The following is an 18,430-nucleotide window of genomic DNA, read 5'->3' on the forward strand; positions in this document are numbered from 1 at the left end:
AATATAATTCTTAATTAATATGTGCGATTTGAATACTAATTTAAATTTAAATTTAAATTTATCTACTTTATAATATTAAACTGTATTTTATACCGTATTTTGATTTTTAAGTTGATAAATTAATAATTAATTATTTTTAATTTATTATGTACTAATTTTTAATTATGAGATAAATTTGATTATTTTACATATCAAGTGTTAAACCTAATCAGATTTTAATACCGACAATACAAAATTTTAAATTCACAACACACTTTTTTTTCTCTTAGTAGTGAACCTTGCACCATTTATCTATTAGTAATATATTAAAAGAGAGCTAAATGTAGCTTTCTAAGAGGCTAAGAATGAATATGAAAGTTTTCTTTAACTTTCTTTTAATATATTACTAATAAATAGATGGTGCAAGTTATTTTCCCTCTCTTGAGTTCACTACTCTTTAAGGTAGTAAGAGAAAAAAAAAAAGTATCTTGTGCTTTGAGATTTGGTGTTGTCCGTATTAAGATTCAATACTTGATATGTGAAATAATCAAATTCATCTCACAATTAAAAATTAACACATAATAAATTAAAAATAATTAATTATTCATTTATCAACTTAAAAATCAAAATACAATATAAAATACTGTTTAATATTATAAAATAGATAATTTAAATTTAAATTAATATTCAAATCACATATATTAATTAAAAATTATATTTACGTATATCACAAATTTTATATTATTTACTAGAAATATTATTTATGAAAATTTTTTAACCTTTTAAACCTTAATCATATTGTTTTTCTAAATATATATTACTTTCTCAAATTTTTTAACTAAATGATTACTCTTTTGATATTTCTAATAAATTTTAACAGTTATTTTAAATAATTATTTAATTTAAGTAGTATTTTAAAATAAATTTTGTTAATTATTATTCCAAAAAATTATCTAATTACTATAGAATTTTTTTATGTATTTTTTGTGAACATTTTGGAAAGACTTTTTTTTCTTCCTGCACCATACTTAATACATGCTTTAATACATATAAAAAGTTAATGAATTTTTTTTATAAGTCTTGTAATTTATAAAATTTAGGTCTGTATTTTCAATTTTTATTTATAAATATGGTCTGACCGAAAATAAATAAAATTTTAAAAAAACAAAAAAAATTTCAAATAAAAGTCTAATATTATTTTTATAACTACTAATTAAATAAATATTTATTATTTCACGTACATCAAAGAATAAAAAATAGAAAAAATTTAGCAACTTATCAAGATAATGTCTTTAAATTTTTCTCTTTGGACACTTGGTAGCTTTTTCTATTGACAACAAATATATATACACTAGAAAATTCTTTCTTTCTACACTATAGAATCCACCTAAAAATAATATTGATTCAATCCACCACTTTCTGAAGGTCCATAAGTGTTAGCTTTTGAAAATTTCCACTATTCACATCAAAATATTGTAGTATATTTGCAAATTCAGATTTTGAATGTATTTGTTAAATAGAAAAAATAGTATTTCTCACAATTTCTTAATTCATATACCTTATTACCAAAATAGAATTGTTACTCCTATTTTGATAATGCTATTCCTTTTTTAAAATTTATGTAAACATACAACACACACAAAAATTACTTGTGAAAAAACCGAATGGTATTATTACTTCTCAAAGTTACATAATCCGTAAAAGATTATAGAATCTCTCCTTTTAGACCTGGACCAGAAATATTTTTTTCTTATTTGTCGTAAAGACGAGGCGAGAATAGGATAGAACGCAACTTTCTTTATTACCCCCGCTTAACAGATTTGGTTGAAAAAACACAAAAAGAAAGTTAAGGTAGGGAATCCGGGAATGAACTGACCGATGCAAATTACATGTTTCCCCACCCTCGAGAGAAAAACAGAACAAAATTCATTAAGACGACGACAACGTTAGCCTATGTAATAACTCTACCCAAGTTCACTATGTAGTATGTACAAGACATGAAGCAATGCGTCAAGACATTGAGTACTCAATGTCTACCAAACGAGAGAGGATCTCCTCGCAACTTGGTCGCTCATGCGGTTCTGCCCAACAATCTGCACGCAAGAAAGAACACAAGGAAATACCGAGTTAATCGATGGAATCAAAATAATGCCATTAACATATATTTCATCCATTTCTTTTTATCCAGCACCGTCATTGTCACTTTTTGGTACATCTTTTTACACTGATCAAAGATATGAGATATCCTAAAAGTGATAAGTGCAGTGGTAGTGAAACACCACCCCCACCCCCCTTTTCTCGCTTGCTCTCGCTCTCTCGAAAAAAAAATTGAGAAATAAAACAAATCATTAATGTTTTGCACTTTTAGACACCTGATATCAGCCTGCCCATTGGGCCTTCAGGAAGTTCCAATCTGGAACCCTCGTGAGCTACAGCATAAACAACCTAATCAGAAGAATGAGAAAAAAATAGAAGTCAATAAAAAAAATTCTTAAGAGTTTGATGAATCAATAAAGAAAAATTCAATGAAGCAGCATGACAGATAGAAGATCATGAAAAAGAATAAATCTGTCAACATACCCTCTCTGGCGGTACACCTTCCCATGGCCTACTCAAGGTGCAGAGCTCCCACATTATCACCCCAAGACTAAAGATGTCACATTTTTCAGTGAATGGTTCATTTCGAATGAGTTCAGGAGCCATCCACTCTGGAGTTCCGGCTGACGAAGAATCTCTCATGGGAGTCTCTGTCACTATTCTTGAGAGTCCAAAATCACAGATTTTCACTGTCCAATGCTTGTCTACAAGACAATTTGCACTTTTTACATCACGGTGAATAATCTTCATACGATGGATGTGCATCAAGCCCCTGTATGCCGCCAAGGTGTTCTTTTCAGCATTAACATATCAAAAGAAATCTCACAAATATTGATATTTCAACGAAAATGACAGTTACAATCCTTTTGTTGGCACATTACGTCACATCCTATGGAAGGAAAGTGGGGAAGGCGAAAGAAAGACTGTATATTGAAACTTTTATTTTGCTGTTTGTTTCAAAAAATGAAATAGCACAAGAACGGTATAATAAAAATTGTGTGCAAATGCATTTAATCGGGACAATCGAGGTCGTACTGCACTTGAAAATTTCTTGTCTTGTGATGCTCAAAGTTCCTGTCTTTCCGATAGTGGTAAATTCCATTTATCCTGATCTGACAAAAACTTCCAAAGTAAATCTTTCCATTTGTCTTATGCTTACTAAAGTAGGGTTCATCTCACTTTTCCAATTTGTTGATTGAACAGATGTTATCTTCCTAAGTCTAGTCTTACAAATATTGCGGGTTTTAATGGAACCAGATACAAGTCCAGTCTGTCCAGTCAACAATTGAAAATAAGTAAATAAGTTTTGGCCCAGTATGTGAGTTTGCTTAAATGATTTATTACACTTTACTATCATAAACTGTATTGAAGAAAAGAGTTTGAAAGACAGAAGCAAGAAGATGTATCACATACTCACATCAACATGAACGGACAATACAAACCATATAGCTTCGTAGAAAACTAAGGCGTTATGATGGAGAAGAGATATTGAAAGATGCAGAAACAGAATACTTACCGGCATATGCCACGCAACATCTTTAGCCTTTTCTTCCAGTTAAGCTTCTTCTTTTGATCACTCATATGAAGCAAGAAATACAAAGATCCCACCTCCATATATTCCGTAACCATTGACAAACGTGGAGGCTTTGTGCATGCACCAAGAAACAGAATAACTGCATAAAATTTAATCACCTGATAAATATTAGCAGATTCCAAACAAAAACAGACTACCTAAAGAATTTACAACTATATGAACAACATTGTCCTTATAATTGAGCGGTGAAGAATTTGATAAAATGATTACTCCAGTCTTCGTCATCATAATTTTTTTTTTTAAGGATTTAGTTTGTCTTGTATCAAATACCATCTATATACCCCCCAAAAAAAAGTGCAGGACCAGTTAGTGAGAGACCATAACTGTAAAAACAACTAGTTTGGATGTTTGAGAGTACCGTTAGGATGTCGCAGCCGGCTAGAGGAAAACAAAATCACATACAAAAAGGAGAGATGAGGCGTCAGCAAATACTCTCAAAGTACCAGAATTGCCGAGGAACAGAAAAACAACACAAAATACCTGAGAATGCTTATCTCATTGCAGAAATCTTCCATATTTTCAGCAGTTAAATCTTGCTCAAGAAAAACCTTGATTGCAACATTTGTGCCGTTCCACATGCCACGGAAAACCTCGCCAAAGAACCCTGGGAAAGAAGGATACAGAGAATAAATCCAACTAAATTTGTCAAATATGGTGCAGTTTTTATGGGAAGGGGAGTCTTGGAACAACTAAGTTGTTTCCATTTGACCCAAGGTCATAGATTCAAGCCGTGACTTGTATTAGGTTAAGTTTGCCAACATTTTACCCTTTGGGTGTGTGTGCAGCCCTTCCCCGAACCTTGTATACACCGGGATGCTTTGCACCGGATTTGGGATGCTTTGCAGCCTTTTCCCAAACTTTGCATACAATCGTCAATTGTATCATATTGTGAGTTAGTAACAAATTGAAATTAGCTAAAATAGTGTGTTCATAATTATAACAGGATATCCAAATTTCTAATTTTACTTTTTATTTCTCAAATGCTGAGGCTCCTATTTCTATTTCGTTTTTTGCATTAATTCCAAAACTTCAATTCTTTTCCTTCCTAAGAATGAATAGTTGTCAGGTTGAAATAAACTAGGGAATTTTTCAATCTGCTATGACAAATTTGCTCCAGAGCAGTCTAGATCTGTCACAACCAAGCACAAATATGTGGTGGGAAAACAAAGTCAAAAATTAATAAAAGCCAAGTGATTCATAATCAATTCAAAAAACCACCATGACTAACCCTTGTAAACAATCTGTAGCATATACCATGAGAACGATACTGAATAACACCATGAAAATTATAGATAGTATAACTTTAATAATCTAATAAATAAGAAGCAAAACATACCAATCCCAACACGAGTTCCAACGGTTAATTCCGAGAAGTCAATATTCCATTCTTCAAATGGTAACAGAGGTTTATTGTTGAACATTTGTGATTCGAGAACTTTATTCCAAGTCAACTCCAGTTTAGCATTCACTCCATATCCAGATGGCCCACCTCTCTCAGGCGCTTGTCCTCTATAATCATGCGGTGAAGACGGTAATGACATTGCTTTCTGAGAACTGTCACCACGACCATGGAAATTTGACAGCTGTGATAATGGAGAGGGAATGACGTGAAGATATTGGAAGCTAGTTAAACTGAAAGGAATGATACACCCTTTCCTCTTCTTTTTCTATTAAAAGAATCACAAGGATGGAACACGTAGAAGCTAGTCCATATATTAGGCCAAAGTCACATATAAACACCAGCTCTCTTTAAAATTCTAGCATTCTGCCATATTAAAGGTATATCTGCCTAAGTACTCTGCTACATGATATATAATAGAGCTAGAATCACATGAAAAACTCGGAAAGATCAAGAAAGAACACATGTAGAGGCTAATCCAAATGTTCATTTAAAAAGAGTGATTATTATATATATTTATTTTAAATCAAAAGTAATTCTTTTGTAAGAAAGAAAAGAGTAGATAGAGGATAATGTGATGTAATCTTTATAAAATGATGAAATTTGCAGATATTGTAATTTAAATCATTTGTAATATATTCATGAACAAATAAATATATGTAATGTTTTTTTCTTTATATAAAAAAGATCATTATTGCAATAGCATATTGCTCTCTTATACTTTTAATTATGCAATAAAATCTTAGCTCTGTTGCACAGGAGATGCTGAAAGATGCATAGACAGAGAAAGAAGATTAAAAAGATAGCATACTCCATTGTTAGGGGAAAATTTGCGGACATACATTTCTCTGAAGATCTGGACCACTAGTTCTATCATTCAGAGAATTGGACAAAGAACTATGATCCCCATGTTCTCTTAGACGACGAGTTTGCTTAAGTGCTTCATTCATTGCCCGTACAGCCCTACAAAAATCAGATCCTGTGTTATCACAGTATTAAAACAGCTTACAAATCAATTCCACACCTTGTTTTTTGTTGTTCTATGGTGATTTTCTTTGGGTTACATTGGCTGGTATCCTTAGTGTGTGTGCTGAGTGTGGCAGAAAGCTTTGGCCCAGTTCTTGTTGACTAACATTGTTGGTTTGGGGAGAATGACAGAAACTTGATCTTTGAGGAAGTGTACTATCTGTTTGACCATGCCATTATTTGGGTATTTGATTGGAGCTCAATACTCACATTTATAATGGCAAGCATTCGGACAAGAACTCCTTATGGGATAAAGTTAGCATCTTGCTTCTGTTTCGAGCAAGGTAAAGCTTTCCTCTCTTAAATTGTTTCCCCTCCTTATATTAATCATCTTATTAGAAGTCTGTAAGCTAGGTACCACAAATACTAGGACTAGGCAGTGACAACAGAATAATAACAGAATGTGTAAGAATGGATATAGAATTATGAAAGGTAGAGTAGAAGAAAGAGTAGAAGAGTGCACGGATAAGAAATAGAGGAGCTGAAGATATCAGGGTGATACTCTCCAGTCTCTGATATATTATAATGGAAGAGCAAAATACTTAAAAGTAGATAACAATGTAGCATTAGAGAGCCACCACTCTCCTCAGGCCCTGCCCAGCCTAAATCCTTCCTTTCTCTATTGCCTTCAGCCCCCTTAAAGTCCCACTTTGATGAAAGATATGATCTAGATAGAGATAGAGATACTAAGGAAAAATCAAAGTCCTAAAGACTTCATATAATTCTATTAGTGTCTCATCTATATTAGACATAAGACCTAAAGAGCCTTAGTAAGTTCTTGGACAACCATCCCTCATAAGTGCATGCAAACACTATATTGGGTTATTAGTAGATGTTTGGTCTTGCAATAATAGAGTAAGTTAGCTTAGTGATAGTGAAGCCTATGGAGAATAGAGTAGAGGCTATTAGTTGTAACTGCTGAGTCCACTAGGAAAGGACAGCTCCGAATACCTAACAGTTTTCATGACTAACTTAAGATATAAAGGACTATTTGACCCCTTAGGATAGATTGTACAGCAAGCTATTAAAGTATTAATCCTTGTATAGTTGTATATAAGCACAGTTCAGTGTTAAACTTGGTCATAATACAGATTACACATTTCTGAACTACTCTCTGTTACTCTAAATTCTGTCATCTTAACTATTATGGTGTCCAGAAATTATAAGAGCTAAAGGATGGATCCTCCCCTTTGTCTCCACCTCCAGAAAACTCATCATCTTTGGTGGTTCCTCCTCTTCCACATTTGTGCCCTATCCCGAACATGTTACTCAATCTTGATGATTGGTGCTTTGTTCTTTGGTGCCATCAAATTCTTGCAGCGACCAACTGCAATCGCCTCCTCAGTCTTGTCTATCATTTTGCGCCTCATCCAGCGAGTATGAACTCTGTGAAGAGAAGGATCGAACTCTCCTCACATGGCTCATGTCATCCATTACTGAGTTGGTTCTTACTCTAATTGTTGATTCCAAGTTCTCCTGACACGATAGTGAAGTGATAGTAAAGTCGATAGAAAATAAAGTAGAGGCTATTAGTATTAGTTGTAACTGCTGAGCCAACTAGGATGGAACAGCTGTAACTACTTAACAGCTTTCAAAACTAACTTAAGATGGAAAGAACTATTCTGCCCCTTAGGCTTGCTTGTACAACAAGCTATTCATCCTTGTATATATGCACAGTTCAGTGCTAAACTCATTCATAATGCACATTACACATTTCTGAACTTCTCTCTGTCTCTCTCAAAACTCTAATAAGCAAGCTTCACACTTTAGATGTCTAGTCTTGGGTGTGATTGGGCGTGTAAGTAACTTTGGATAATACATCCACTAGAGACATGGTCTGAACAGCCTTTCTAGGTTCATGAGCAAGTTTTTACGATTGATTTAGAACTTCTAAATTCAAAGACATCTAAAAGCAACTACATACTTGATAAACATGGTTGCTATAGTGTCACCATTAATTTTCAACTAATGTGATCCAGGATCAGGTAGTAAGGTCTCAGTTTTGCTATATATGATTAACTGACAACATGATCCAGGCCGCCAGGAAATCTATCATTTTTAACACAATAAAAGATCTCCATGAGCATGCATATGTCCAAAATAAATGAAACATGTGCTGGTAAAACATAAATATTAAAATATAGGAAATAGACAATTCACTCAACAATTGAAAACAGAAAACAAAATGAATCATTAAAAATATGAAGGAACCAGAGCCATGGTAAGGGTCATATATATGTTATCTTATTTTGCTTCTAAAAACACTTCTAATTAAACATTTAAAGATAGAATTTGTGCATTAAGTTGCCATTTCACTTACACGAGAGATTTTGGCTGAAAAGCCATTTTTTAATGTAAACTACCATCATACTGGGGGAAAACCGTGTAATCAACCAAATTCATAAAAATTAAAAAAAGTTAAAAGAAAAAAAAAACACAAAATAAATCTGATCAGCACCAAGGATGGAACACTCAACATGTACAAAATTGAGAAGCATAATAGAATAATAGTCAACCTTACGATATCATCACCAATCTCAGGAGTAACACTGACACTTCTTCGTACCCTGCGAGCTTGTGAAGATGATGCACCATCTGACCTATAGCTGGATCTGAAAATTTTTACAAATTCATCTATTCAAAAATTAGGAAAAATATACTTGCATAAAGGTGCAAAACAACATATAATGAACTTAATAAACATATGCATGGCAAGTAACAACCCACATTAACCAACGAAAAGTTGAGAAGGAAATAGATCCCTAAGCACCAGTTCACCACGACACTTGGTGATGGAAATCTATGTCTATCCATTTTTCTGTTCTCTCTATTTTTATCAGTTTACAATGGCAGCTCTTCTAGAATGAAATCAAACTAAGCAACATAATTACTTCATCAAAACTTGAACTGAAACCAATTCTGAAGCTACTTATGATATACCCAACAATGTTTCGATAGAGGAAAGTAACTTCATAAGTCCAGAACCAACAAAAGTGAAGTACATGCTGACGTAAAATTGTTTCATATACACAATATAAATAAAAAATGTGAAAAACATGATATCACAAACTGGGATAGAAACAAACTAGAAAGGTTAACAAGCAACTATTTTTCATTTAGTAAATAATGAAACTTTAGAAGCCAAAAATGAAGAACAACAAAAAAGACCTGCCATCACAAAGTAGAAGAAAATATAAAGGGAACAAAAAGGAATAAACCTTAATGTGCTCTGGTCATCAGCAAAATCTCTAAATCCTAACCTATCACCGCTAAGCATGGATCGCCGATGTGCTCGAAATGATTGATGTTCTGGACTGTGAAAGCATAAACGTTTACAACACAAACAGAAAAGTGAACAAATTATTAATTATAAGGGATTTTTGCACATGAAGTTTTGAGATCAAATAGATAGGTTTGCCACTAATTTCACAAAATGATAATGCACAGACCGATTTTTGGGAAGACAGTGGCCAAGGGCTCCATCAATAAGTGATGTGCTTGTGATAACATTTCCATCCATTAGCAATCGTAAAACATTATTATTAAATTGGTTCTTAGATATAATTGGTTTCAAAGAAATATGGTCACAACAGCAATACTATAAAAAAGTACTACTCTGCTCCTCATAAAACTCAGACAGCAGCAATGTTATTTGTGCTGCAAATTTGTACCAATTCAACATCTATTATTGCATTGTTCTATGTCTGACATTTTATAAATGCTTTAGTTAGTATATGGTAATTGCTGGGTGAATCCTATGACTTCATACCAGTCATTGTTGACTAGTTTTGCTAGTTTTGGGAGAAGCACAGAAGCCAAATCTTTGTGACGGTATTCAGACTATGCAATTTCTTGGTGAAATTGAATGGAGTATAACCCTTGCATCTTTAACGGCAGGCATTGTGAATTTGTGACAACTTCGTGTGTGATATGATTAGGCATTTGACCTCTACTTGCTATAGAAGTGTATGATCATTTCAGAGGAGTTTCTCTCCCACCCTTAAGTATGCAGAGAGATTAGAAAAACTTGCACTTTTGACGTCTTCTTTTGTTAGTTCATGATTTTGTGATGAGGACCTCTTCTCCTTTTCTCTTTGTAATATTCTTCTCTTCCTGTTCATAAAATTATTTTATCCCAAAAAAAAATGTAACTGCGTTCTTGGTTTCACTTTGTTAGTTCTAAAAAACTACTTGTCATTTTGTGCCAGATCCCATAGAAGTCAAAAGACATTCAGAAGTCTCAATAATCTAACCAAGATTATAGTGACTGTACAGTCACTTCCAAATCACAGATTTCTCAAGACAAATAAAACCTTTTCCCTAAACTAGCAATAGTGATGTCTTTCAGAAATAACCCTTTTCCATTTATCATCATATTCTACTCTCTATCAATTTTTTTTCCTGGCCAAACCAAGTATATCATTATGTAATGTAAGGAATCATTTTGAAAACACAATTAGGTCCAGGCAGAGGAATAACTAATTTCATAAATAAAGACATACCAACCAGGAATATTTATAACTTTAAAATATGAGAAGTAACACATTCAGAAGGACTAATCATTGATGACTTCGGGGCATCAACAAATCTATCACAACCTTGGTTGTTCCTTGCCAAAAATATCATGTAGCTAAGCATAGTGTCTAGTACTTAAGGCTATTGACAGTCCTATACCTTAGAATTCTGACAAATACCAACAGTCAATCTGTAGTCAAGAAAATACTCATAGTGCTCGCAATCAAACTTAAAATGTTTATCTTATTAGATCCTTAATTGGAGTTCATCTTTTGTTGCATTTGCCTATGGTGAGATCTCTTTATATCAACCCCTTGGTTATCTTTGAGGAATCATGAGTTTACCCTACAGGGTTATATCAGTTTCTATTTTCTACTCACTAAGCAGCAAAGTTTCTATGGCTATTCCAAGTTTTTAGTGCTTTGCTGTACTTGGCTGGAAAAGAATTCTAGGAACTTTGGTGATTCCTTTTAAACTATTGATTTTATTTGGAAGGAACTCTAATTGCTAGGCTTCCCTTTGAAGCTCAGCTGATATCCTGTCACATAGTTTATTATCCCTTTAGGACACTGGACATAGTTGTTTCTTTTGTATATATGACAATTTTTATCCTCTATGTATATTCTCCTCTCTAATAAAGTAACCCGTTCTATTAGAAGAAGGTGAAAAAAGGTCATCATGATAAACAATGTATACAAAATCAAGGTTATAAATACTATCAATAATTTCTTCTTAACCTAGCATGTATACTCATATTCATCTTAAACAATAGAGAATAATGAATAACCTTGAATTAGCAGTCCTCTGTTCAGCAATGACCTTTCTCCTACTATGCCGACCAAATGCAGTTGCAATGTTGGGTTCACTATGAGACAAACTGAGAGAATTGACAAAACCATTCAACAATAAACAGTTGGTATTCTACATCTTTGAGATATTCTAGGCAAAAGGGTTCACATATGATACCAAGAAAAGAAAAAAGTTATCCTAATCAAACAAATTGAAGTAGAACAGGGAAAAGAAACAAGCGAAACTAAGAGAAGAAAACCTTCAACTGAAAGGAAAACAATGAATTAGTGAAACAGCCAAACAGAACATCTCTATAAGGAATGGAGTTATCACCTCATTTTCCTTTCAAGACTGGGATATCGTAACATCAAATTTCTCAAGGAGAGGCCTGACACATTTGAAGACCCTTCAAATTTTCTTCGGAACTGAAAGTTTTCCCTTTCAACACTACAAGAAGTTACCAAGAAATCAATACTCGCCAGTTGACAATACTTATAACTATAACAGATAGAGAAGCTAGTCACAAATTGCAACCAAAAAGAGGGGGGGGGGGGTTGAGGAGGCTTAATTATAAGTCCGGTTCTGTTAGTTTCATGATGACCAGTTTTAGTCCAATAATGTTATCCTTAGTTCTCAATTTGTTGAATTAAATCGCTCTGTCAGTTTGATGCTGATGTGACTAGCTTTGCCGATAGCTGTTTTGCACACATGGCATAAATTTGGTGATGTATCATTCCTTTTATTCACCTCACTAACTTGGATATGTGGTGCAATCCCACATGTGTACCATATCAATCTAAACCTCACAAAAGGGTTTAATTGCATAAAAGGGCAGCCTAGTGTACAAGCATCCAGCGTTAAGTAGGTTCCAAGAAAATGTCGCACCCAAAGATGTAATGTAAGCAACCTAACCTAATAAATGCATCAATGGCTATTCCAAGGCTTGAACAAAACATAAGAACTTGCATGAATATGAAAAATAGGACAAGATTGTTACAACTAAAATTAGTGAACAGGTGACAACCAAAACACTAAAGAAAGTAAAAGGGCAGTTAAGCCAAGGGCAAAAATGACAATAGGCTGCAAACTTCTCAGGATCTAACCTCTCTGAAACCCCATACAAAGGACTGTTTGGTTCCAATGGTGAATCACAAGAATCATTTTCGGCTGAATCACTCTCTCCTGCTGCAGATATATGTGTCATAAAAATTGACTTGGTTGATCGTGGTAACAATTGGCCAGGAAAACGCATGAGATCAACCAGCAGCTCCACAGAATTTAATACAACCATCACAGACATATGCTTGTAAGAGTCTATACATTCAGCAGCTCCATCATTTGGGAAACCCTGATAAGGAAATTGGTGAAACAAGACATATTGACATTGTAGAGAACAACTGCAACAGTGAAAAGAAAACATAGCTTACCATCATAAGCCTACTTTCAAGACCTACAGTGTCTGCTAATACTTTAAATAAGATAGCTCGAGGACGGCATGAACCATGCCTTATCTGCCCCAGCAACTGGACACCACAATTTTCAAACACATGGGAGGGCTCCTCTAGTGCAGCTTTTGCGGGACTTTCTGCATTTGGTCGCTTATAAAAATCAGAAACCTGTATAAAAATCAAGGTCAAAACAAATTGACATCACCGTTTACTATGCATAGGAAAACTGAATAATGCATGTAGGCAATAAAAAGAAAGTCCAGAGAGTGAATGTACACTAATCTCATTAATGCAGGCCAACAAACTTGTATTTTATAATTAACATTGAATGGTTCATTTCAAGAAAGGTGGCAATTGATGTTATTGAAAAAGCAGAAAGCATGCATAACAGCATCGAAATGAACAATGTTTCTTTCAACCTAATACTGGAAAGTATTTGACATTGTACAATACATTTTTATACAGCAGAGAATCTTAATGCTGGATAACAATGATCAATAATCTAGGATAGAAGATACAATGAGAGTACTTACTAATCCAGCTATCTTCTTAATCGTTGCAGCTGGATTTGAGTTCAATCCTTTGACCAATGTCACAATTAGTTGCTTCAACATGGATAACTTTCTATCTTTCTCTGTGTCCACAAGAATGATATCAGCCTTAAAACCATCTATACTCAAAGCCTGAAGCTCATCCAAAGTAGGAATATCATCGAAATATTTCTTGAGTCTTTTCTCCTGCATCGTAGCAGATTAATCAATGATAATAAATGTGTTGGAAGAAAACATTTTACCTATGCATGAGAACAAGCATACCACCTGTGAACTAAAACAATAATGCAAACCATAACTTAGCATAAGGTTATTGCAAAGCATTTATTAGATACTAAATAACTAAAACCACTCATAAGTCTTCGCATAACATGTTATCTCCTAGCATGGTACCAAAACCTCTATGGTCAAGTGGTTAGAAGTTAAATATTAGCAACTTGTGTTTTTTCCAAAAACCTAAATTTCAGCATAATATAAGGTAAGCCTCTTAATTATTCACGTTTCAAGTGAACTATATAAAAACCAGTCATAAGTGTTGACCTAGCAACCTAAAGAAGAGTTGGTTCCAGATTAATAGGTAATTCTAAATGCAGCAAGCCTAAACATTTCTACCACATTTTCCAGTTTCTCCACTCTCACACTTCTCTTTTATTTCAGTAAGCCTAAACTTGTACTTATTCTTCAATGGATATATATACTGTTGCTGCTGCTATCTATGTTAAGAAAGAATTAAACCTCAACATTTCTATCAGTGCTAATCTTTTCTCGATTTTCACTTCTAGCTTCTCTTCCATTTCCTACAAATTCACAATAGCAATCATGATATATGTACTAAAAAATAGTTATCAATAACGGAAAGAAAAAAAATTATTAGAAGGGAATAAAAGAGCACAAAAGAGGATAAGACATCGTCACAAAAATACAAGACCAAGTCCTATAAGGACAAAAACATGCAACAAAGTATGAGAACCCCTTTGTATATCATATTGGCCAAAGGAAAACCATCAAACCAATCATGTGGAAAGCACCAAAAGCATTCCAAAAAATTAATCCCCTCCAATAAAATCAAGCGAAAATGGAATCAATTAAAACTATTGAAAATAAGCTAGATGCACCAAACCGACCAAGCTATAAGAAAAGATGCAAGGCCCATAAGGCCAACCGCAACACTCCCAAGATTTCAAAAAATCCTTCAAAGGAGATCTAACCATAGGAATTACAAATTGATAAGTCCCTGATTCTGAATCTAAATCACACAACTTTTAGGGACAAAACAATGAGAGGCCTACAATTCTTTAGCAAAAGTAAATTGAGTCAATACTATTTTATATGTATAAAGTATAAATCCCATCTTATGGAATGTTGAGTTGAACATAATTAAGCTTGACCCGATGAATGAATTCAAATCCTTATCTCGAGCTTGATTCTTAAGCCCAGCTTATTAAGGTATTAATTGAATTGCAAATGATATGATATGGCCTGACTCACTTTCACTCCCACAACTAAATAACTTAAGAATTTAATATGGTATATATATTAATTGAGATAACCCAAGCGTGAATATTTGTACCATGAATGAATCAAAATGTGTCATGCCAAGAAAGAAAAAAAAAAAAAATATATATATATATATAGACACACACACTCTCTTTAAATTGTAAAGAAAATGCAAGCACTAAATTAACACAATAATATTTCTTCTAAAGAATAAATGCCAAACACAAAAGAAAACTTCAGGGGAAAATTTCACTTTTACAATTCAACCTTGGTATATATCTCTACTATCTAAAAGTATTTATTTCACTTTTCTGCAATGATTATTATTTACAATTCAACATAATAAATTATTATTTACTAGAAACTTTAGAAGATAATGTATATATCCACATTGAGAGGGTAAAGTATGAATCAATCCTCACCGGAATAACTGAATAAAAACCATTTGGTATTGGTTCTGAAAGCATTCCAGTGTGCCAGAGAATCTGTGATGCTTTATGCGGTGACATGACATCTTCATTAGAATGTCTATGTGAGTCACTATCATTTAAGGTTTCTTGAGAACCCAAAGAAACAGATCCAAATTTTCCAGCAAAATCTGAAGGCCACGCTGACATGCTGGATGGCCTTTGCGTTGCCTGCCCTGCATCTTCTTGTGTCTCCTCCATGTTCTTATATACTTGGAATGAAAAACCATTTTGCCACACTTCTTAACCCATAAAAGATGTACGAAAGTTTAAGGAAGTTATTAAACCACAAATCATTGAATTGAATGCCTACTTGTTTTGTAGCCTCAACCATTTCAAGTTGAGGGCCATGCAACCTGCATCAACCAAATAAAAAGATGTCAGGAAGTTTAGGATGAGAAAACCATATCACAATATAGCATCCAAATCAAAGAAATTTCAAATCATTAAATGATAAATACCAAATAAAACAAAACATTTCCTACCATGAGCTGGTAAAGTTTCACCTTAAAAAATAAGAGAGAATTTTTTTAAAATAGCCTAGCTCCTCCTTTGCAATAATCTCTCTATGAACTATACATCCACAAGTCACAACAGACACTACTAGGTAAGCCACTAAAATTGATCCCAAGAGTAATCACACAAGGCAAATACAAAACAGAATTTATCAATAGTGACGAGCTCAGGGGAAATAGAGAACAGGGATGACGCGAGTCTAAAACATGCAAAAGACAAGTAAACATTAAACAGTCGTTAGTCATGGATAAACCCGTCTGCATGTTTGGCACCCCCATCATGTCTTTTCTATGGGTATGCCACAGAGAAACAAAATATATTGAAGCCAGAATCTATCCTCACAAAACAGATTTAGACATCATATGAGTATAAGAGGACCAAGACACTTCCATTAACAGATTCAATTATCTAGGTTAAAAAGTAGCACTTATCTTCAATACTAGGCTTCGATAGAATTATACTATGGTTATGGTTATATCAAATAGCATTCTTGTGGGTGACAAAAATGTAACATTTGATCCTTGCAGATCTTGTTTTGAACCCTGACAGTATCATTTTATGTATTAATCATGTAAAATTGAAACTCCAAGACACATGCATCTATATTGGAATTCCATACATTTTTTATTTAGATTATTTTGAAAACAAAATATAAAACTCCCGCGACAAAATTGGTAAAATGTGTGTTGCCTTTATTTGGTATATCAAGATTCTCTACCAAAGTTTCTCCATTCAGGTTTTTATTATATATAAGCTTCATTCAAGATTTTCAATTTCAATTTTCTTTCCAAACACAATTTCTACACACAATTTGGTAAAATGGCATAACAAAAGGGAAAGATTTTTCATATTAAATCCTCTCCTATTTATATTTCATCCTTCATTCATTAATGTATTTTTAATTTTCTATGATTTATTGATGCATTTCTAGGATTTAGTGTATGTTTGGATTAGCTTACTTTACATTCAAAAAGGCCTACAAAAAATATCTTATGGACATAACTTTTATATACTGCATGATTCTTTTGTAATCAAGCAATCTAAACAAAAAGTTAGGGAAAAGAATAACACCACCACTACCATGCATCTCGTGAGGGGAAAAATCATAAAAACTAATTACTCGGACATCAAAGGCGCAGCTAGCACCCAGGATTTGCAAGAACAGCAGAAAAATCAAGAAATATAAACAAAACTTCACAACCACGCAATGTCAAAATTCCATGTTCTACTAGTCATGTTTCAAAATTGACAGTAAGCAAGAGTGACAATTTCAAAGTGCATATATATATATATATATATAAGGCAAATAATATCTTCTTTTTTCCTCAATTGAAACTAAAGCAAGCTTAACCCCAACGCGGGCTCAACTTCATTCAATACAAAATCTAAATCACTAATAAGCATGCTTAAAAATAAAAACGGAATATAAAAAATTACAAAACCACATCAAGGATTATACGAAAAAAAAAAAAGCATCAATGATCAAACATCCAATGCAGAAAAGGAGGATAAAGAAATTATGAAGGTAACTGAATTAAAATTGCCGCCAACAGAATCGCTAAAATCCAAAAGGGGATAAATGATGATTATTACAAAGAAGAGAGAGAGAGAGAGAGAGAGAGAGAGGTTATACCGCCAGGCACGAGATCCAAGCATTCGGTTTGAAACGCAAAACGGGGTTTGTCCTTCAGTGGCATTCGATTTTCAGTGGCTAATCATTATTCTAACGACGACTTGCGGCCAAGGCATTAAACACGCGTGCGGACGCCCAAGTGAAGAGTGGTTATAGAAAACGACAGGAACAAGGTGTGATGTGATGCAAACAAGGAAACGTATAGAGAGAGAGAGAGAGAGAGAGAGAGAGAGAGAGAGAGAATTGTTTGTATGGGTTAATAACGGATTTGGAATTTTGGATTAATGGAAAGCGATGGGCTTTTGGTGGGTTTGGGAGAGAAGTCAGAGAACAGAGAAGTAAATAACTAATAAGATTGAGTCAAGAGAGAGCGAAAGGGGTGGTGGCCTGCTGGGGAGCTGACGGGTGGTGAGTCACGTGCTTGGGGTGATTGGAGTCTTGGAGATGTAAGAGGGAAGGGATCTCCCATGCCCATTGCCCAGCCAGCTAGCTCAATAGTCAATAGCCGCTGCTTCATTAGCGTGAAAATTGAAATACTGGTTATTAAATTCCACTTCGTAATCCGTGATCAAGTTATTGATTTATTGACTATTGACTCCACCACTGAATTATTAGCTAAACGGACAATAATTAAATAAATATATAAAATTATATAACTTTTAAAATTAAATAATAAAAATAAAACATTTCGATAGTAACTTAAAATTGAGAAAGAATATTTATTTAAATTGGTGTCTAAGAATTTTTTTTTTTTTTTTGAAAGAAAGAATTTAACATTTGAAGCGGAACATACAAAGACAAAGACAAAAAAAATAAAAGACGAACCAACTTTTATGTTATCTTTGGCATAACCATCAACAACATGAGTTAGTTACCACACCACTCTATAGCACATAAAAACGATTGAGTCGCACAATCT

At 33.7% G+C, this 18,430-nt stretch overlaps 1 protein-coding gene across 8 annotated transcripts; it reads right to left on the bottom strand.

Annotated features, from left to right (window-relative positions):
- Nucleotides 1-1,624: 1,624 nt before the first annotated feature.
- LOC112737769 (probable serine/threonine-protein kinase SIS8) lies at nt 1,625-18,065 on the bottom strand. Of its 8 annotated transcripts, XM_025787846.3 has the most exons (18): nt 17,512-18,053; nt 15,676-15,718; nt 15,318-15,574; nt 13,381-13,584; nt 12,827-13,015; nt 12,503-12,747; nt 11,733-11,846; nt 11,398-11,487; nt 9,314-9,409; nt 8,612-8,707; nt 5,912-6,032; nt 5,007-5,253; nt 4,151-4,274; nt 4,029-4,048; nt 3,593-3,749; nt 2,560-2,848; nt 2,352-2,424; nt 1,625-2,072 (listed from the first exon to the last, which is right to left on the bottom strand). In XM_025787846.3, exons 3-18 carry the CDS (start codon nt 15,561-15,563, stop codon nt 1,990-1,992), a joined length of 2,394 nt encoding a protein of 797 aa, XP_025643631.1. In that variant the 5' UTR covers nt 15,564-15,574; nt 15,676-15,718; nt 17,512-18,053; the 3' UTR covers nt 1,625-1,989. The 8 variants fall into 8 exon arrangements, with proteins under 8 accessions (XP_025643631.1, XP_025643632.1, XP_025643633.1 ...); XM_025787847.3 differs by having other exon boundaries at nt 11,398-11,475; nt 15,318-15,718; nt 17,512-18,065; XM_025787848.3 differs by lacking the exon at nt 11,398-11,487 and having other exon boundaries at nt 15,318-15,718; nt 17,512-18,065.
- Nucleotides 18,066-18,430: the final 365 nt, after the last annotated feature.

Source organism: Arachis hypogaea, chromosome 13 (assembly GCF_003086295.3).
Source record: "Arachis hypogaea cultivar Tifrunner chromosome 13, arahy.Tifrunner.gnm2.J5K5, whole genome shotgun sequence".
Lineage (NCBI taxonomy): Eukaryota > Viridiplantae > Streptophyta > Magnoliopsida > Fabales > Fabaceae > Arachis > Arachis hypogaea.